Here is a 22,454-nt window from a genome sequence, read left to right as displayed (position 1 = left end):
TGGAGATATGTTTTGCATGATTTCACATGTTCAATTGATATGACAGTTCTTGCTTTCACAACAGGTGGGAGAGAATTTGGAACTCAAAAGAAAAGAATGTTAAAATAAATAAATAATGGATTTGGGGTGTGGGGGGAGAATGATGTTGACCAGCTGGAGATCACCTAGAGGAGAGCAATCACCAGGAGTATGCTGGCAAATGCTGAACAATTGGCTCTTCAAAAAAAACATACAGAAGTTTAATCTGCATTATTAACATTTTCTCCATCCCATTCTTAAGTCTAGAAAATCAATGAAACAATAAATCAAGCCTTGATTTGTAGTGCTTGCAGATTTCTAAACTGTGAATGTTCATTAAAATTTAACAATCAGCTCTTGCAAAATGGTTCTGAGCTAGTTCCAGTGCACCACTGGTCACCAGGCTGGTGAGGGCCTTCACAACCATAAACTGTATAATTTATCCACTAACAGACTGGTTCCTACTTCTTGTTCAGTGAGGACCAAAGGACCTGAAGCTTTTTAACTTAGAAAACAGAAGACTTAGGAGGGAGATACCTGTTTTCAAATATCTGAAGAACTGTTCTATATAATATGAATTATACCTGTTCTGCTTGGCTTCAGAAGGCAGAACTAGAAATGAGAAGTGGAATTTCTAGAATAAGGGAATCACAGAGTTTTAGGGTTTGATGCTGCCTCAGTGGCCCTGTAGTCTAACTGAAAAAATAACTCCATCTCCAGCATACTCAATGAGTGGCCATTACACCCTTTGCCCAGGGAATTCAGTACTGCTAGAAACACCTCATTTTATTTTGATATTGCTCCAAATCTGTGGTACTCAAAGTGTGATAGGGGGATCCCTGGCATTGCAGAAGGATTTTTCTAAAGCATATATCTGAACATATCAATTCCCCATATTTAAGGAGCTCCAGTGTCTCCCTATGATCCAAAGGATCAAATATAAACGCTGGCATATAACGCTTTTCATAACAAGAACCCTTCCTACCTTTCCAGCCTTCCTATATCTTATTCCCTTCCATATACGCTAAAATTCAGCTACATTGGCCTACTTGGAGTTCCTTGACATGACCTTCCATCTCCTGTCACTATCTTTTTGTTGTTGTTGTTGTTAGGCAATGGGGTTAAGTGACTTGCCCAGGCTCACACAGCTAGTAAGTGTTATGTGTCTGAGGCCCGCATTTGAACTCAGATCTTCCTAAATCCAGGGCCGGTGCTCTATCCACTGCACCACCTAACTGCCCCTCCTGTCTTTATCCTGGATGCCACCCACGCCTGGAATATTCTGCCTCTCACCTCCAACTCTGAGTTTCCCAAGATTCCTTCAAGATATTGTTTAAATATAACTCTCTGGAGGAGGTCTCCCCCTTGCCCAGCCAAGCTGCTAATGCTTTGCACTTTCACACTTCCATCACATATGAGTAAATATCTCTACTTATGTTTATGAGTAAACATATTTACATGTTGTCTTATCCATTAGACTGTGTGCTTCTTGAGCGTAGGGGCCTTTCTTTGGATGCCTAGCACTAAGTACAGCATCCGGCACATAATAAGTACTTACTAAAAATTTATTAGCTCACTGACTGAAAAAAAAAAATGAAATTGGGGAATGTACATTAAAAGTCTTGATTTGCATTAAAGTTATAGAAAAAAGATGATACCAAAAAACAGATATGAAAAAGAACTAGTAATCTTTAAAAACTCACTGAACATTATAATGTAGTATGTATAATTATATGTGGGTGGGTAGGTATAAGAGAGAAGAAATATTAATATATACACAACAGAAACATCATTCCTAGTTTAACAGTAATTTATAGTTAAAATGCTATGAACTTTCATTAGTTACTGCTTGTTTTTAATAATGGCAAAGTTTAATGAATGACTATGATTAAAAAGCAATTATATCAAAGTTAAAAGCTTACAGCTGTTACTCTCTGTTCCCAGTCATGTTTGTCATCAGATAGGATTTCTCTAATTTTATTTATGGATTCTTCAAGATCTCGACTAGAATAAATCTGTAAATAAAAAAAGTATAATCAATCTATAAGATAATTCACATAACTAGACAAAGCTTATTTTTCAATTGTATCAAATGGAGAATATGCCAATAGGCATGAATGACAAAAAATTATCATTACAAAAAAAGTCCATGCGCAAAAGAGACCATATATATATGCTTGATAAGTTTTATGACCTTGTCATAATCCTTGCTGGACAGCTCTACTGAAAATTTAACAAATTCCTGGTTGTATAAGCAGAAAAAAGAACTCTGGTCGAAAATGTTCCATGGTGCTTGTGATAAGGAGTTGAAGTTTTTGTTTACTCCAACATTCTATGGATCTGTGATCCCATAAGTGTGGATATTCTCTTCAATAATGCAGATAACAAACCATGTATGATTGCCCATGAGGCTCTTAGCCAAGTTTTCCCCTAAGCTCACCACAAGTCTCCAGCCAACATACTTGTGCCTCCCTGGAATTCTTTTGACATTGTGAAGATACAATGAAGAACAACGGATCTATTGGCTAATCCTCAATCCTGCCACATTATCAGCCCCAGCTTTTCTTATCATATATTTCTTCAATAATATACTTTACCCCACTTATCCTGCAGGATTCCTTGTTTGAAATGTGGTACTGCACACTTATGTCCACCAGACACTTTTCTATTAAAAGACTGTGGTGATGTTGAAATTCAAGTCTTTGGAAACTGTACTATTTCATTCTTCAAAACCATACATCACTAAGAAAAACACTGGGGAAGATGACAGAGAAAAGCCAGGAAGCTGCCTGAGTTCTCCCCAATTTCCCTTGAAACAATGTTAAATCAAGTCTCTAAATGTATTCTGGAGAGACAGACCCTACAAAAAGACATAGTGAAACAATCTTCCAAGCCAAGATAACTTAGAAGGACTTCAGGAAAGGTCTGTAGCACTTGGGTAAAAAGGAAGTACAGCCCACCACAGTGGGTATCCAGGCAAACCAGCCAAAGGTTCTTGGCCACAGCACAGATCAACAACCAAGCCCCAGTTCAGCAGGCCAGTTGTCAGGCCTACAGCGCAAGCGCAGTAGGCACACTGCTAGCTCTGGATTCCCCAGCACAATAAACGCAACTAGGCCGGCCCACCACAGCACAGTGGGCAAGTTGCCAGCCCCAAAGGCCCTACTGCAGAAAGTCAGTGATCAGGCCCCAGCACAAGAAGCTTAGGGACAGTGCCTCCCGTGCCCTAGGAGAAGAGCTCAACTTTAAAAGTCACAAAATAGGCAGGAAAATTAGCAAAAAACAAAAGAGCACTAACCACAGAAAGGTACTACGACTACAGAGAAGAAAGATCAAAACACAAACTCAGAATAGAACAACAATGTCAAAATGCCTACATGTAAAACCTCAAAGAGCTTTGATTTGGTCTCAAGCCCAAAAAAGTCCACTTGGAAAGTTTAAAAAGGATTTCAAAAATCAAGTAAGAGAGGTAGAAGAAAAACTGGGAAAAGAAATTAGTGTTATACATGAGAATCATGAGTCAACAGCTTGAAAAAAGGAAGCATAAAAACTGACTGAAGAAAACAACTCCTTAAAAAGTAGAATTGGCCAAATGGAAAAGGAGATGCAAAAGCTAACTGAAGGAAATAATTCCTTAAAACTCAGAATTGGGCAAGTGGAAGGTAATGAATAAATATGAGACATCAAGAATCAGCCAAACAAAATCAAAAGAGAAAAAATAGAAGAAAATGTAAAATTCCTCACTGGAAAAACAACTGAACTGGAAAATAGATCTAGGAGAGATAATTTAATAATTATTGGACCACCTGAAAGCCATGATCAAAAAAAGAGCCAAGACAGCATTGTTCAAAAAATTATCAAGAAAAACTGCTCTAATATCCTAGAAAGAGAGGTTAAAATAGTAATTAAAAGAATCCACTGATCACCTCCTGAAAAAGATCCCAAAATAAAAACTTCAAGAAATATTATAGCCAAATTTCAGAACTATTAGGTCAAGAAGAAAATACTATAAGCAGCCAGAAAGAAACAATTCAAATATCAAGGAGCCATAGTCAGGATTACACAGTCAGGATTACTTGGCAGCTACTACATTAACGGATCACAGGGCTTGGAATATGAAATTCTAAAAGGCACAGGTGCTTGGATTACAACCAAGAATCAACTACCCAGCAAAATTGGACATAATCTTTCAAGGGAAAAAAATGGATATTTAAGCACACTTTTTTCAAACTTTCCTGATGAAAAAACCAGAGCCAAAGAAAAAATTTGGTCTTTAAATACAAGACTCAAGAGAAGCATAAAAAGGTAAATAGGTAAAAAAGAAAAACAAAATCACGCTATTTGATAAGAAAAAATGTTGGGGTTTGAAAGATGGATCTTTATATTTCAGGGAGAAGCCAAGGACCATTAAAAAATCCTGCAGTTTCTCAAAAGCAATCCAACTCACTCTCTTCTTGCTATCGAATTCTGGGCCCAGCTTATCGATTAGTTATTTAGAAGCGAAGTTCAGCATGAGCCAGATGGAAACTTATTGATGAACTCTTTGGCCAAGGCAACTCATGAAACAAAAGGTGCTGTTATTATAAATAAACAATATTAACTTATGTCTCAACTTTTCAAAGATACTTTCCTGTCTCAATTTCATTTTATTTTCATAATAACACTACATGGTCAATCAACTAGTATAGGTGGACTAAGGACTTATAAGACAAAGTACCTGCCCTTAAGGAGTTCACAACCCACTTGAGGAAAAAAGGGTTTACAAATGGAAAAATATTTAATGAAACAAGGCAGCATAAACTGCAAATGAGGAACATAGGCAATAGACAGTATAGAAGTTTGGAGGATGACAGCTTATTTGTGGGAGAAGTAGACAGAAGAGGTATATCTTCATTCAACTGATGGGGAAAGTAACTCACAGTCAAAGCCACACAACTAGCTAGTGGAAGATCTGGAATTTAAACTTAGCTTTATTCAATAAATATTTATTAAACTCTTAATTCTGGGGAAGAAACCAAGTTTATATAAGGCATTCAGGTAGTTGATAATCTACTAGACAGGTATAATACATGCACAAATAACAAAAAAAGATAAAGGATAAGTGTTTAAGAAAGATGCAAAGCGTTACCCTGAAGCCTGGAGAGAGAAAAGGCTAATAGTTACATAAGCAGTTGGACTGGGGATGACCATGAAAGGCTTCATGGAGCAAGTGGCATTTAAGAGGGAATTTCAAGGATAGACAGGAACTCAACAGGCAAAGAAGAGCACAAGGAGTATTCTAGCTATTGTGAGTAGTATGAGCAATGTCATGGACTTGTGTGAGCCCTGGCATGTACAGGAAAGTGAAAATAGTCTACTTTGACTGAAGGACAGATTCCATGGAGGGAAGCAACATGCATGAAATGATCTCAGAAAGGCAGAATGGTGCCAGATGATGGTGAGTTAGCATCTTTGATGCCAAGCTAAGTAATATGAATTTAGTAAGCAATAAGGAAATATGGAAGGATTTTTGAGAAGTGATATTAGGAGGTGGGGTGTAGGCTTGTGTGGAGCTGGCCCTTCTATAAAGCAGCAGCTGCCAGGTGCTCCCCCCCCAGGGCAGTTGGACAACTGGTCAGAAGGAGATTACAGGGAACCTTTTGCTGGCATTGAGCATGGCTGGTACTGACTGGTAATTTTACTGCCCATATGCAGTTCTGGGTCCTAGTTCCAAGGTGGAGGTGAATGCTGGTAGTTGCCTCACAAGGAAGCAAAAGTCCTGGTCTCAGTTGCAAGGTAAAGAGGTACACTAGCACTTATGGCTGTAGGGGTCTAGCGACCCTTCCTGGGTAAAAACCAGAACCACAGACCAGCAACTCACACCTCTTCTCTAATCACACAACCTTGGAAGCAACAAAAACTTGTAGACCCCCCTCTCCCCCAGACCTAGCTCTGAAAACAACAGCATGAAAAAGCCTAAAGCTTGGGACAATGCCTCCCCACCCCCAGGTGAGAAGAGTTCAACTTTAACATAAGGTTCAAAGTCAACAAATAGGTTAGCAAAATGAACAAACAACAAAAAAAGAACCTGACCATAAAAAGCTACTATGATGGCAGGAAAGACCAAGACATAAATTCAGAAGAAGAAGACAATGTGAAAACAACTATAAACAACACCCCAAAGAAAATGCTAAACACACCCAAGACTAACAAGAACTCCTGGAAGAAACAGATGAAACTGGTAGAGGAAAAACTGGGAAAAGAAATGAGTGGTGTAAAGTTATGAAAAGAGAATAGACAGCTTGGTAAAGGAGGCACAAAAAATACTGAAGAAAATAACATCTTAAAAAACAGAATTGTCTTCATGGTAAAAGAGGCACAAAAATTCACTGAAGAAGAGAACTCCTTAAAAAGTAGAATAGGATAAATGGAAAAGGAGGTACAAAATCTCATTGAAGAAAATAATTCCTTAAAAATTAGAACTGGGCAAGTGAAAGCTAACAACTCCCCTGAGACATCAAGAAACAATAAAACAAAGTCAAAAGAATGAAAGAAATTTCAGTCTCCTGAATTTTAGTCCCAAAATCTTTCCACTAGACTTCACTATAATGCATGATATAAAACAGATTAAGCTTAATTATCATTAATTATCTAATTATTAATTAATAATTTATTCTTAATTAAATTTATTTAAAATTAATTAAAATTTAATTTATTTTAACAATTTAATTATCCATTAATTACTAATTAAACTTCGGCCTGTTTATTAAACAGGAATCCAAAACTTTTCAGAATACTTCAAGTTAATTTGCAACATCCTTCAAAATACAGGTACATAAGTTTGTGTGCACACACACTAACATATTTCCTGAAGTTTAAAAATCTTCTTTCCTCAAATCCTATTGAAAAATTAGGCTCTTATTTAAAATTTCTCCCTATATGGTTTCTCTTCTTGTACTATGTATTTCCAAAAATCCTTGCTTCTGGTATAGAAGCACTCCCTTCTTCACATCTTACTGCTCTGAGAAAGCCCCACTTTCACTTTTCTATCTTGTTCTAATTTTGAATCACAAGATCTTCGGGGGGGGGGGGTGACATACCTACATTTTTTCCTGTTCATGCAATATTCTTAATAGTCATGATTTGATTCTATAAAGGGTATGGTTTGTTTGAAAAGAAGATTCCAAAATAAATTTTTTTTAAGACTGTCCAAAACAAAACAAAAAAAGAAAGGAAGAAATTTGAGTTCTAAGAAGAAATGTACTTTTATAATGCACCACTACTCACCTGTACTACTGGTACATCATCAAATGCTTTAATAAAGTCCTCTTCATCAACAGCACCAGCTCCTTCTTTTGCAGCTGACAGAGAGAAAAATTATTATAACAACTAAAAAACAAGCCAGTGTTCATAAAAGTCAGGATTTAAACATCCAAAACCACATTAAGAAAGACATGACTGTAATACAAGTTCAGACTTATAAAATGTAGACATAATGAGTCAAAGACATAACACACAATGTTGTCCTTTGACATTAAGAAACAATCCAACATAATAAGGTTGTTACAACATAACTAGACAATGATGTGCTGCTGCCTAAAAAAGAATATTTCTTCAGCTGTGAAAGTTTTGTGTTCAATAGCCTCAATTCATCTATAATAATATTAACATGCAAACACTATGACAAGCACCTTGACTAAATACAAAGGATCATTTCAGCACACATATCAGACTATGTCATTGTTCTAGTATCTTAGGTCAAAAAAATTCAGCCAATAAAACCTGAAAAGGAATGCTAAAGAATCACATCAGTCTTCTTTCAAGTTTTAAATTATGACAGAGATGTTTAATTCCTAATGATCTTAAAAATTTCGTTTTCCCAAGAATTCTTGAGAACTGCCTCAAATTTTCATTTACAGAAAAGAGCCCCAGATGAGCATACCCCAGGTAAAGCAGAGAGTCTGCATTAATCCTTCTAGGAGTTCTTTTTGTTTGGCTGCATATCAGATGCCTTCCTCTGGGGACAAATTATTTCTTTTTGAAATATAGGCTTCCTTATACTTTACAATCAAGAGAAATGCTTCCAAATTTTAATTCATCCTTAAGTACAGTTTTTGCAAGTCATTAAAGGGCACAGAATGTCAGGGTTAGTCTAATCCAAAATTTTTATTTTGTAGCTTTCAAGACTAAGATTTATAGAAGTTAAACGATTTGCAAAATTCACACAACTAGTTAGTAGAAGAAGCAACATTCAAATCTAAATGTCTTGACTACCAGTGTTCTTTTCAGCATACTATACTTCTAATCTTACCTATACTACTTACAATTAAAGTTGAACTAACAGGTTATAATACAAAGGCAAATAAACAATCCTGCCCCAGCTGAATCTCAAAAAAAGAGAATGGAAAGAATAATGAAAGTTGCAGTATTAGGAGCATAAGAATGGAGGTAGAATTGTGGTGGAGATGGAAAAGAATTCAGATGATCTTTCAATGTATTACCAAAGGACTCTTGTTTCCAAAGCTACTACTATGTCACAAAAACACCAGTGGATCAGTAGCATTTCACATTTTCCAGTATGACTAGAACAATAAAAAAGTCACAGTCTAAGCCTTTTAAAGTTAACAACGTGCTATAATTGGTGTATTCTTCAATGCTAAATATACTCACAGCTAGTACCTTGTTAATTTTTTTTCAGCAGTGGGCTTCCTTTGCCAGAAGGTATTAACTGGCTACTGAGAATCAATTAGGGTTAAAGGAAGGTTGGCAGGAAAACAATGCTAAGCTGATTTCTGCTAAAGCAACTGGCTAAATTTTGGCCCCAGAGAAAAGATAATGAATCATACCTTTCACCTCTCAAGAGACGGGCAGGGGATATGGAGGCCAAATGTTGCATACATTGTAAGTCAGGGACATTAGATAGATTGTTTTTGTTTATTCCTTTTTCTCTACTAAAAAGGAGGGTGGAGGCAGCTAGGTGGCACAGAGGATAGAGCACTGGCCCTAAAGTCAGGTGGACCAAAGTTCAAATCTAGCCTCAGACACCTGACACTTACTAGTTGTGTGCCCCTGGGCAAGTCACTTAACCCCAATTGCCTCGCAAAAATAAAATACAGTAAATGAGGTCAAAATCTGAAGCTTTTTGCAGAATTCAGGTTGAATCTGTAACTATCAGTAAAGTTAAACCACAGAAAACATCGTAGCAGTGGCTATAAAGTGAAGCCTAGATTTCTGGGTATTTATAAAACCCTAGCAAGCATAAAGTATTGCCCAGGTTGCTCTGAAAAAGGTATTAAGAACATGGGTAAGTCACTTAACCTCTCTGTGCCTCAGTTTCTCCATCTGTAAAATGAATGGGTTGGACTGAAGAGCCTCCAATCAGTGAGTCAATAAAAGACGTAAAAGAGACACAGCAGAGAAGGAAAAAACAAAGACATGGTTTTACATTTTATCAAAGGGCCTAACACAGGTTTTTACACATAGTAAGCATTATATTTACTTGTCTTTTAAAAAATTATTCATTTTTTAAAAATTATCAAGCTTTTCAATGAATTTTTTCCTCCTTCCCAGTCTACCAGGAGAAAAAAAAATAAAAACAACCCCACTGTAACTAATATGAAAAGTCAAGCAAAAAATTAAATAAATTTCCCATGCTGACCATTTCTAAAATGCATGTCTCATTGAGCATATTTAGTCCATCAACCTCTCTCTTAGGAGGTGAGTAGCATTCTTCATCATCAGTCCTTTCAATCATGGCTGATAACTATATTGCATCAAATTTCTTAAGTCTTCCAAAAACTTTTTTATTTTTTACAATATTGACATGGTAAGTGTACAGGGATAGGTCAGAATGAGAACATGACTTATTACTCTCACAGAGAATGTAAACTACTTTGAGTAAATGTAAACAGCAAAAGCAGCTCCAACTAACCCACTGGAACACTTGCATGTGACCCGGAGCCATACCTGGTACTATCCTTTCTATGATCTGTTTCTATAAAATACCTGACCTGGCCTAGGGTTGGTGCTGGGATCCACAATGTTATTTTGTCCTGCTGCTGCCCAGGATGACTGGCCTCTTATGAGTATATTCCTCCAATTAATCAAATTAATACTAATAAAACATATTAATATCCAAGCTGGTATAAACTCCTTCTTCTATTGTATCTCAGGCCACCCCACAATTAGCACAATTAGGGCTGAACAGATCAGCCTCCTCACATTTGGTGTAGTGGGCAGGATAGTTTGCCCCCTTGCAATAAGTTGGTCTCCTTCTGCTCATCTCACTCTTCATCAGTTCATATAAGTCTTTCCAGGTTTCTCTGAAATGATCTCTTTTATCATTTCTTACAGCACAATAGTATTCCAAGTCAAATATGTCACAATTTGTTCAGTTCATCATTTAATCATTTTATTTACTTTCAAATTTTAAAAGATCTCATGACTTTATCAGTTGTAGGCAGGCACTCTACCCACCTTTGCACATCACAACCCTCCATGTTTCACCTCAGTACTGGCAGGTCAATGGTAAAGTTGTTGAAAGGAGTGTTGTGGAAAGATAACTGATGCGGTGTCAGAGCACTTGGGCTCAAATTCCAACTATGAATTACTATTAAATTCATCTCTCTAACACTTTTCTTTTCTGCTACTTCTGTAGCAAGAAGGGAATAGTGAGAGTATGGGGTCTAGTTCAGACTTCTTTAAATCCTCCTGAGAGAACAAAGAGTATAATCCCAGACCTGCCTTAAAGACAGATTAAGTCAGCCGACTGCTGGCTTTATGAGCTCTCTAGTCTCCAAACCAATGAAGTTCAAGGACAGCTTTTTAATAATAGCAGTTTTAAAAGCCTGAACAGGAAGAGACAGAAGAAAGCTGGGTGTAAGAATAGTTGGCTGGAAAACATGTAAATAAAGTTAGATGCTCTTGGAACCACAGCCTGTATATTCAAAAATTTTTCCAGAAGGGGAAAGGACTAAAAAAGTTTAAAACTAAGTCTCCCAAAACTGGGAGGGAAGGCCTTATCTTATTTCTGGCTATCAAACTGAAAAAAGTAGCATATATGGGAGTCAGGGTGCAGGGATGGCTAGGTGGCACAGTGGACAGAGTTCCAGTCTGGAGTCAGAAAGACTCCTCTCCTTGAATTCAAATCTGGCCTCAGAAACTTACTAGCCATGTGATCCTGGGCATATTACTTAACCTCATTTGCCTTGGTTTTCTCATCTGTAAAATGAACTGGAGAAAGAAATGGCAAAACACTCCAGTATCTTTGTCAAGAAAACCTCAAATGGCGTCATGCAGAGTTGGATATGACTGAAACAACTGAACAAAAAGAAGTATAAAAGGCACCTTTTGGCTACAAACAGATGGCTACCTTTTAACCTATAGCTATATTTAAGAACAATAAATAAAATCTGGTCATAAATATGAGGAGAGTATATAGTCCAAAGCAATCATAAACTTAAAGTGTCCCCTCCCCAAATTTAATTAATTAAACACAAGCCGAAATTTATTTCAGATGAACAATAGAACTTCTGATGGATAGAAGGAGTTATCAATCATTAACAACAGTTTTCACCACTTTACCCAAACATGGGAGACTATACTCATACCAGAAGACTTAGATCCTACGGCAACCGGTCCAATGCGGCGAGTGGTTCCCATTGCAATGTTTCTTCGTGAGCTTGGGGGGGCCTTTGAAGATGTAGAAGAGCTGGCTGAAGGAGGCCTGTTCCCATCCACAGAGTCTTCATCATCAAAATTCTTATCTGAAGAGAATAGGGAAAAGAAAAAACAATAAAACTAAATATTTTCCAGCTGAAACTTGAAGTAACAAATAGCCTCTGGGGATAGCTATCACCTTGCTGATAGGGCTGCCATGGGCAAGAGTATGAGTAAGAAAAGCTGCATTTACATCCCAACTCTGCCACTTACTGGGCTGTTTGGCCTACATAAGACATTTAACCATTTCCTAGCTGTCAAAGCTAGGGGAAAGCAATATTTCCACTTCCTAACTCATGGGGGGGGGGCGCGCCCCTTAAAGTACTAAATGAGTGTGTTTAATTAGTTGAAAAGGTTAAACATACCAAGGAAGTTAAGGATGAAATACTACTAAATTTAGATGCAAGCTCACTAGTGATTTTAGAGTACTTAGCAGAGAAATAAAGAGAAATTCAGGTTCCATCCAAACTTATCCTATCTTCTTAGATCCTGAGCTCAGATTCTCAGTAGCCTAGCTAAATTAGTAAGGATCATAGTCAATGACTAGATACAAGTTAATATATGCAAAATATTTATACATTGTGCACCCAGAAAGATATAATCAAATCCAATCACTGGGACTGTCATGGTTTGAATGCAGGCTCTGCCCTGGCATTAAATGTGGGCAGTTCACTTTAACTTCAGTGGATTATGGTTCCCTTATCTGTAAAATGGGTAAACTAGACTACCATACCTCTAAAGATTCCTACTAGATCTAAATCTACAATCCTACAAATTTAAATAATCAACTTAGTAAAAATTCATATGGAAATTAGCTAGTTGTTAAGCTGACTGAATCAGCTACTTTGATAGTTAATGTACCAGTGTATATAAACAGCCTGAGGTGAGCTGTCCATGTCACATGGGGTGTGTTTCAGATAAAAAACTTCCTTAATGAAACAGCTCAGTAAAATGCCCTGGAGAACTGTCCAATGGCAGATAATCAGTGAACTTGGGATTAATCATGTGATGATTATATTTTTAGTACACCACACTTTAAAAATAGGTTGGTCCAAACAGCTTTATTCTATCTTTTTTTAAATCAACGATTGTTTTATATACAGATTCTTTAACGAGCCCCTTCTCAGCCAATATCTTGACCAATCTATCAGCAGTCACAAGATACTAGAAGCCAGTTTGGTACAAAAGTGGAAAAAAGATAATATTAGTGACAGACAAAATTTTAATCTAATTTTAATGAAATCTTTTTTTTTAAAGAGGTTTCCTTTTTTTATAAATCATTTTTATAGCTTAAAATATAGAGGCTGTCAGGTGGTACAGTGGAAAGACCCTAAGTTCAAATTCAGTCTCAGACAGTAGCTGTGTGACCCTGAGAAAGGAAAGTCACTTAACTAGCCTAGGTCTGCCTCAACCTTAAAATTGTGCATATAATGGCACCTACTTCCTAAGCTGTGAGGATCAAATGAGATAATATTTGAAAAGCCCTTAGTACTTAGTACAAGTACATAGCAGGCACTTAATTAATGCTTGTTCCCTTCCTCTTCCCTCCTTTCCTTAAAATTAAAGATCCTGCAATGGTACACTTGTACAAATACGAAAGGCTTTCTGAAGTATTAGTATTGGGGGGTAGGGGGAGGCAGTGACAAGCTAAGTGGAAAACATGTAAAAAATTATAATTATTGCTTTTCACTAGTTGTTGTTGATCTTAATGTTATTCTATAAAGAGTAAAATTTTACCAAGAGTTGTAAAATAAATAATAAACACAGTCCAACAACTGTCTTTTCCCATTTAACCTGGAATTTATCATTTTCACCATTAATATTTATAACTGCACGTGGCGGGGCGGGGGGGGGGGTGCCAAGACCTCTGTCTATACAGAAACCAAAAGTTATTTAAAATTCATATTCTATTATTTTAAATTGTTTGACTCAATTTTGGAATCATTAATGGGGGAAAAGTCAATGTCCTTACATTCAAATCACACATCCTTGTGCAAATTAGCTTCCTCAACACTCAAGCTCAGCTATAACATCATTTCACAGATGGTTGTGCCTTCACTCAGAAAATAATTCCTCATTAACCCAGGTATTGAGAATTGTATTAGCACACAATCTTTCCAAGTGGATTCAAACACGGTATTCAAAATTCTTTGACTATAACATATTATTCACTGCACAATCACTTTAAGTTTCCAAGAACTAACGTTTAAGAGGAAAAGAAGATTCAAGGGAGGAAAGTCAAGTTGCTGGGCCTTAATTACTGACAACAATGTAATACCTCATCTCAGTTCACTCCCCCAGGAAAGGTACAAAATTAGAAAGGTAGGAAAGAGGGAAGCTGTGTTGCTTCAAAGAGGAAAATTTCTGCCCTCTTAGTATAATCCAATCATGCCAACTAAAGCTGAACAAAACACTCTAAAATACAGATTTTCCATTTCTCAGTTATTCATCTATTTTTTTTCCTTTTATAGTCCCATGTTTTAGATAAAAAATGGTGAAATAAATATTTTAATTACCATTAATTAGGCAAATATAAGGTACTATGGTACTGAACACTAGATATTCACTTGTATAAGGGAGTCACACAATGCTTGCTATCAAATAGTTTATATTCTAGAAAGTTAACAATTTGTCCAAATTTACTAAATCTCGCATGCAAACTAAGAAATAACAAAAATTTATGCCATAATCACAATAACGTGGAGGGGGAAAAAAATTCAGAATTTTGACCAAGGGGAAGTAACCAGTCATGATTTCAGAAAACTTTGACTTGAGGCATGCCTCCCCATCTCTTTGCAGAGAGGCAGTAAACTGATGTCTGTAGATTGATGCATGCATTATCAAGACATGGCCATGGTATTGATTTGTTTTGCCTAACTATACTTATCTGTTACAGAAGAAAGTTAGGGTAGGAGGAGAAGTACCTAAGAAGTAATAGGAGTGCCAAAAAGAAAAGATCATTTTAAACTCTTAAAAAAAATTTAACATCATGAAGGGTGCTGGAAGCTCATCTTTTAGTATCAAATCGTACCCATATCTTTCCAGGGCAACTGAGATAAATCTTTTAGGATCTTAAAAAGTCTCCAAGTAATATGCCTAAAAGTTGAGCAATTAATATTTGAATCAAGTAGATAACCTTCTTTTCCAAAAATCCTCTATGCCCAACTTGATATATAACTTACATAAAAGTTTATTAGTATCTGGATGATACAGAATAACTAATCATCACATTTATGCATTTGTACTATTGATTCTTTTATTAACTTGCATACATCCCTTCTTGGCCCTAAACTTTCAAACATAGTCAATACTAAGCCCTGGTGATACAAAAAAAGGCAAAAGACAGACCCTGCCATTGAGGAGCTCACAATCTAACGTGGGAGACCACAGGTAAACAAATATGCAGAAAAAAGGTTGGTACAGGATATATAGGAAAGTAATTAACAGAAGTTACTAGAATTAAGAGGGATCTGTAACAGTTTTCTGTAAAATGGGAGATGTTAGCTGGGACTTGAAGGAAACCAGGGAAGCCAGGAGCCAGAGATAAGAAAGCATTCGAGGGATGGGGAAAGTCAGAGAAAATACTGGAGGCAAGAGATGGAGGGTCTTGATCATGGAACATCCAGGAGATCAGTGTCATTGGTTTGAAGAGTACATGTCTGTTATTAAGGTGTAAGAAGAATGGAAAGGTGAGGGTGCAAGGTAGGTTTTGAAGGGCTTTGAACACTAAGCAGATTTAGTATTTGATTCTGGAGGTGATGGGGGAAATCACTGGAGTTTACTGAATATAGGGGGGAGGGATGCCATAGTAGGACTGGCGCTTTAGAAAAACTACTTTGGTGGTAGAATGGAGGACAGAATAGAACAGGGAGAGACTTGAAGCAGCAGATTTACCAGCAGGCTTTTGCAGCACACCAAACATAAGGTGATGAGAGCCTGTACTAGAGTGGTGGCAGGGTCAGAGGAGACAAGGGGGTGTATTTTATAGAGTTGTTTCAAGGTAAAATCTATAGGTCTTGGCAACAGATTTGTTCCATTCAGCTAAAGTCTGCTTCAGACATCAATCCCTTTCCTCTGAAGGATTCAACCTAGTATCAGTGCCTGAGATAGGCAATCCTTTACTTTTGGGAAGAGAGCCCTAAGCATTAGCCCCTCCAACAACTGACATTTACCTTAACAACCCGGATCAGAGCTAAAGAGTCGGATGACTGAACTCCTGCTGCCAGGACCTTTGGCTGAAAGTGACAGGAAGAGTCTTTAATTGTACAACATCCATTCTTTACTAACACTGGGGAAAAAAGGGGGAAAGAGGGGAGGAGGAGGTACGTGTGATGTACTTTATACTATCAACAAGATTCTTGAGGGTATAAGACACGGTCAAAAGATGCTATTTATGTACCCGCTATGGTTTGCAGACTCCCACCTCTTACTCTTCCATAGCCTTTGGCACAGCTTCAGTTGCCTAAATGAAGATTCCCCTCCCTTGTCACCATTTCCCATTCTTTTAGTGACACTCACCTCCACCATATGTACTCTTTCCATGCTACAATCCAGCTCTGCATATCAATTCCACTAAGCCCTCTGAAACCCCTCTTCTGTCTTTTTAAAACTTCTCCTTAATTTAGACCTCTTGATCTCCTTCTATGTTCTGGCATCGAAGGGGATCTAGCTCCCCTAAGAGGACCAACCAACACCACTGGCCACCTTTCATACCAGCTCCATTCTCATACTCCCAGACAAACTGGTCATGGAGGGGAAATGGGCATGTCCTTTGCTTCCCCCTGCCATTTCTGGAACCTGCCCTTGTTAACATCACTCCTCAACCTATTCTCTTTTTAGGTTTATTCACCCTATCCAGATATAATACTCAAGTACCTACTAGCTCTGAGGTCTCTTTCCCTTCTCAAGGAGCTCAGTTACTGGCTCACAGTCTTCCTCTCCACCCCCAACATCTGTCCTCATACCGCAAGACATTTCGACACACATGCTGAGGTTCCCGAAAACACCTCTGCCTCTTAGTTTCTAAGTCTCAACTCGTATGACCTACTCACCTCAGTTCACCTCAGTTATACACATTTTATCTCAACAACACGTAGAAGTCATTGTGAGATCAAGGATCATGATTATAAGTAAGGAGGATTTCGTTATTCTTTTTCAGATAATAGTTTCCAGGATCCTAGATATTAATTCACACGATCGTGGTTGAAAACAATGTCTACTGCAACTGTGCAGTGAGCTATAGGGATGACAGAATGTGGCATCTGCTGTGCTTGCACTGTACTAAGTTATGATATTGCTAAAGTCAACCTGTGAGGCTATTGTTGGCAAATTGCCTTCTCGGTGTGCTTCTCTATAAATCAAGGGAGCACTGGTTAGTAAGTGGGGATTTGGGGAATGCATAAGGAAATGCATGTGTGTCTGCCTCAACCGACCCCCATTGAGGCTTGGAGGATTTAGGGAAGCGCACAAGCCAGAATGCTGTGCCTGTCTTGACTGACCCCATCGAGAAGTAGGAATTGTTGCCCCCCTTCTCGTCCGCCCCTGCGAGAAGAGTGATTAGGGAATCCCGCAGGAGTTGGTCCTCCTATTATCAGGAACCCATTGAGACAGAATAGTAATAAATTATTATTTAACCCCTCTGAAGCTGTCTTCCTGTCCTTCTGGCTGCCCAGATCAAGGGTGAACCTGTTAGAGGCTGGAGTCTCAAACCTCCAGTGGTGGCTCCTACCCAACAACTGGCGTGGTCAGTGGCTCCTGTGTTACAATGATCTTCCACAATCAAGAACCAATTAATCAACAAGTATTTATTATTTGGAAAAGTGCCTCAATTAACTCATGTAACATCTGATTATTCTCTCTCCCTACTTCTAATTTTACATTCTTTATCCTCTGACTTCCAGTCAGTACCCTCCCAGGTGACCATTTTTTTGCTTCCCAACTTCTCTCCCTTCTCCATCATGAAACTACAACAAATCAGTTCAAGGTTACAGTCCTATACTCTCAAATCCTTCTCCTCCATGTTCTGTTATCGCTCATGCTTTGCCCAAATGACAACTTTGGATTACTCCCCACCGTTCGCTTCCTGTACAATGCTGCTGAAGTGAACTGGAGTGCTAGGTTCACTACAAATTTGTTACCTAATCTTAACTGGGTCCTAACAATAAACAAGGGGGCAAGCTAAGTGGCACACTGGATCAAGTGCTAGGCCTGGAGTCAGGAAGACATCCTCCTAAGTTCAAATGTGGCCTCAGATAACTTACCAGCTGCGTGACCCTGTGCAAATCGCTTCACCCTGTTTGCCTCAGCTTCCTCATCTGTAAAAATGAGCTGAATAAGGAAATGGCAAAACACTCCAGTATCTCTGTCGACAAAATCCCAAATGAGGTCACAGAGAGTTGGAAACAACTGAAAAGACTCAACAACAACAACAACTAGAGTAAGGCAATCCTCTTGCTCCTCTCTAACTGGTTTTCTACTGTTCCCTGCAGAACTGCGCCAAGCCTTATCTTCCCTACTCAAGCTTCTCACACTTCTCAGCCAAGAATCTCACCTCATACAGGAAGCAGAAGTAATTCAACTTCAGCTCCTTCTTCCCTACATCTCATGATACTCTAATATCATCCCCAGTTCTCAAGTCTCTGATGAAGAGGTGATTGTTCTTCTTGCCAAGGCACAACCCTTTAACATGCAACCCTGATCCTTCCCACTCAATTCCTGGTCTTCCACAAAGACCATTCCTACAATCTCCATTACTCCCTCTAATTGTCATCATTTTCCTAGCTATTAGTTCTTTTCCTACTGCCTGCTTACAGACTTTATTCCTAGGGTTCCTCCAAGCTTAAAAAAATTCATGTTTTACAAATACTATTCTCCCAAGGTATCCTCTTCCTGTTTATAACCAAATTTCTCTAAAATTAAACAAAAAAGGTCATCTACTCTCATTGCCTCCACTGCTTCTCCTCTGAAATCTGGCTTCCGACCTCATCAAATAAGCTGAAAGTGCTCTCTTTAGAGATACCACTGACCTCATAATTGACAAATCTAATGTCCTTTTCTTAGTACACATCCTTCTTAACTTCTCTGCAGCTTATGACATTCCTAATCATTTCCTCATGGTCACTTTCTCCTCTGTGGGTTTTTAGGACACTGCTCCCTACAAAGAAAAATAATGGAAATAGATACTACCAAAAGTCATTCCCCATAGATATGGTCAAAGAATGTGAAGAAAGAACTCTCAAAAGAATTTCAAACTGTTCGTTAATAGGCTAGAAAATTACTTGCCCTAGTTGGGACAGGCAGAGCCTAGTAGTAGAGGCAGAACTTTAAGTTAGGGCTTCAGACTCAGAGTTCAGGAGTCTTATATTATACTACATAGCCTCTCACAATGTCCAGTATTTTACTAATTCACTATTTAATGAACTATTTAAAAACTAAGATCTCAAAGAGAAGCAGCATGGCCAGAAAGACCTGGTTTCAAGTTCTGCCTCTGACACATATTGGCTTTGAAAGACTATAAGGTCTGTTTTTTTGATTCATGAAAATCCATGTTCTCTCCCACCTACCCTACTGAGAAAGAAGGAAAACCAAAGCCCCCTTTTTTTTTTACACATATATATACTCAAAGCAAAAATGTATACTCAAAACAAATTCTCATATTGGCCATGTTAAAGAAAAAGAAAGTCTCAATCTGCTTTCTGAGTCCATGACCTTTCTGTCAGAAGGCAGGCATCATGTTTCAGCATGACTCCTTTGTAATCATGGTTGGTCACTACAATGATCAGAGTTCCTAAATCTTTCAAAGCTGTCTTTACAATATTGCTATTATATAAACTGTTCTCCTGGTTCTGCTCATTTTATTCTGCATCAGGTCATACAATTCTTCCCATTTTTCTCTGAAACCCTCCCATTTATTTTTTTAATCAATTTATTTATTTTTAGTTTTCAGCCATCACTTCCCTAAGTTTTTGAGATTTAAATTTTCTCCCCCTTCCTCCCCAAGACAGCATGCAATCTGATATAGGCTCTACATATACATTCCTATTAAACATATTTTCACATTAGTCATGTTGTAAAGAAGAATTAGAAGCAACAGGAGGAACCACAAGAAAGAAGAAACAAAACAAAACAGAAGGGAAAAAAAAGAGCAAACAGTATGCTTCGATCTGCATTCAAACTCCATAGTTCTTTCTCTGGATGTGGATAGCATTTTCCATCATGAGACTTTTGCAGATGTCTTAGACCCTTGCATTGCTGAGAAGAGCTAAGTCTATCAAAGTCAGCTATCACACAATGTGGCTGTTACTGTATACAGTGTACTCCTGGTTCTCCTTACTTCACTCAGCAACCACCCTCCCATTTATTATATCACATAGCATAATAGTATTCCAACCCATTAATATACCATAACATTTTCAGCTATTTCCCATTGGAAAGGCACTTCGCAGTTTCCAATTCTTTGCCACCACAAAAAAGAGCTGCTATAATTTAGCACTTATTTCTTCTTTCCCTTCTTTCTTTGATCTCTTTGGGTTATACTTGTAGTGATATTATTACTTGATAAAAGGATATACAAGCACAGCTTAATAACTTTTAGGGCACAGTTCAAAACTGCTTTTTAGAATGGCCGGCCAGTTCACGAACCACCAAAGAGCGATATAGTTGGTACCTATTCTACCACCACCACAATAGCATTTGTCACCTTTGCCATTTGATGGATATGATAGGTGAACTTCAGAGTTCCTTTAATTTGCTTTTCTTTAATTATTTATGATTTGGAGCATTTTTCCATGTAACTATTTATAGTTTAGATTTTATTCTCTGAAAACTACCTGTTCATAGTTTGATCAACTGGAAAATGGTTTATATTTTCACAAATTTGAATTCATTTTCTACATATCTTAGAAATGAGCCTGCTGAAGAGACTTTTTCCCATTTACATACTTTTCTTCTAATACGCTGCCTTGCTTTTACTTGTGCAAAAACCTTTTAATTTTATGTGGCTCAAACTCTCCATTTTCTAAGATTCCAAGATGAAGAGAAACTGACAACATGCACAGTAGAAGTGGTTTCTGGAATTCCCTATGCCCATGAAATCACACATTCCCTACACCAATGAAACCCCATTCCTATTTCAAATACTGGTCAAAATTTTAAAGTTCTACTAACTTACACAGCATAAGATTCAGTTATTAAGAAAATTCACCCATGTGGACTTTCCGGAAGGATGGCAAAAGTAGCTATTTCTATAACTTGTCTGAAATCTAAATGAGTAACAGAACCAAAATTAAAAACTTCACAGCCTCCAATACCAGAGATCTAGTACCACATCATTCTCTAATAAGCAAATTTAGACCAAACACCAATTTGCAATTAAAATTCTTATTTTTGAGCCTAGGTTGCCAAACAGACAGCTAATGGCATATTCTTTAATTTCTTAGTGTGTGATACAACAGGCAAGAATTTGTAGGAGATAATTATTTGTAAGTATGCAAGGCAATAATTTCTGGATGATTTTTAAATATTTTATTTATCAGTTTCACAAATACAGCATAGAATTTGGAGCAGTAATTTAGAGTGGGTAACTTTCCCCAATGAGACTAATTAGTGAGCACAAAGATCCTCAAAGTAACAAATAGTACAAAAAATAGTTGAATGGAACAATAGATGTTATGCAATACAGAGAGTTAAGTTTGAAAACTTAAGAAGCTAAGACAATATAACAAAGCAAAAACTCAGTTATGCCTAGAAGCTAAACAAACTCTGTATGATATTCAAGGACCTGTACCTAGAGAAGCTGAATGGGGAACAGTCAGAGCTGACACCAGAAGATCTGACATAGTATTTTAACCAGCACTGGCCAGGAATTCCCCACAGAAGTCAAGGAAACTTCTAAGGATATCTCTGAATTTTTCTTGACCTCTCAGCAGTTTTTGATACTGTCTTTCCTTGATAACTCTTTTCTTTGTAAGTTAAGAACTGGAAATGGAAGGGGCAGGTTACAAATGGCTTTGAACACCAAACAGAGGATTTTATATTTGCTCCTGGAGGTGAAAGGGAATCAATGGAGTTTATTAAGGGGGGGGAGGGGGTGTTAGGAAGACCACTCTGACAGCTGAGTGGAGGATAGAATGTGGAGAGATAGGCTGTGTCATCAGGAGGGAGCCAGGTTGGTCAATCAATCAACCAACATTTACTATGCACTTATTAAGTACCAGGCACTGTGCTAAGGTCTCAGTGAAAGCCAGAAGATGGAAGGAATGGAAATGGAAAAGTTTAGATACATAAGGTGAAAACAAATGTGTTGCCTGTGGAGCAAGCATTTCACACAGACAATAGAAAAGGTGGGTAGCTTTATAGCAGAATACTGGGGAGGTTGGGTTGAGGAAAATAAGTATAAAAGATGTCTTCTTGCCCCACACCTCCCCCCAACTAATCTGAATGATGACAGCTGGGGGTTCAGAATCACTGGGATACACAGAATAAGACCAGTAAGGAGTTAGTGTAACAATGAGGAATGACTTCTAGTAGGTTTTCATCATCCATATGGGTTTGGCCTCAAGATGCAGCTTTCTCAAAGCCTTAGGCAGTTCAGCCAAAGGGACAGATGCTAGGAGCTGAAGGAATGATGTTACTCCTTTTGATCCAACGCCAGAGACTAGGTAGGAAGGGCTAGGTGGAATGGCCTTGCTCCTACCTACATTTCCAGTCTTTTAACATCTTACTCCCCTCTACACAAAGTC

The 22,454-nt window shown here is 37.9% G+C and overlaps 1 protein-coding gene across 6 annotated transcripts in view; it reads right to left on the bottom strand.

Moving 5' to 3' along the window:
• The window catches only part of CLASP1 (cytoplasmic linker associated protein 1), a 351,771-nt gene that overhangs the window by 145,340 nt on the left and 183,977 nt on the right, over positions 1–22,454 (bottom strand). For all 6 annotated transcript variants that reach the window (XM_078146793.1, XM_078146794.1, XM_078146796.1 and 3 more), the window contains exons 9-11: positions 11,607–11,762; positions 7,285–7,358; positions 1,941–2,033 (exon numbers count right to left, since the gene is read on the bottom strand). In XM_078146793.1, the coding sequence (XP_078002919.1) occupies positions 1,941–2,033; positions 7,285–7,358; positions 11,607–11,762 (323 nt within the window). The remainder of the gene's footprint in view (positions 1–1,940; positions 2,034–7,284; positions 7,359–11,606; positions 11,763–22,454) is intronic.

The sequence above is a fragment of the Phascolarctos cinereus genome, unplaced genomic scaffold (assembly GCF_003287225.1).
Source record: "Phascolarctos cinereus isolate Bilbo 61053 unplaced genomic scaffold, phaCin_HiC Scaffold_726;HRSCAF=1367, whole genome shotgun sequence".
Lineage (NCBI taxonomy): Eukaryota > Metazoa > Chordata > Mammalia > Diprotodontia > Phascolarctidae > Phascolarctos > Phascolarctos cinereus.
The sequence above is the reverse complement of the archived record's forward strand: the minus strand, read 5'-3'. Positions and strand labels throughout refer to the sequence as shown.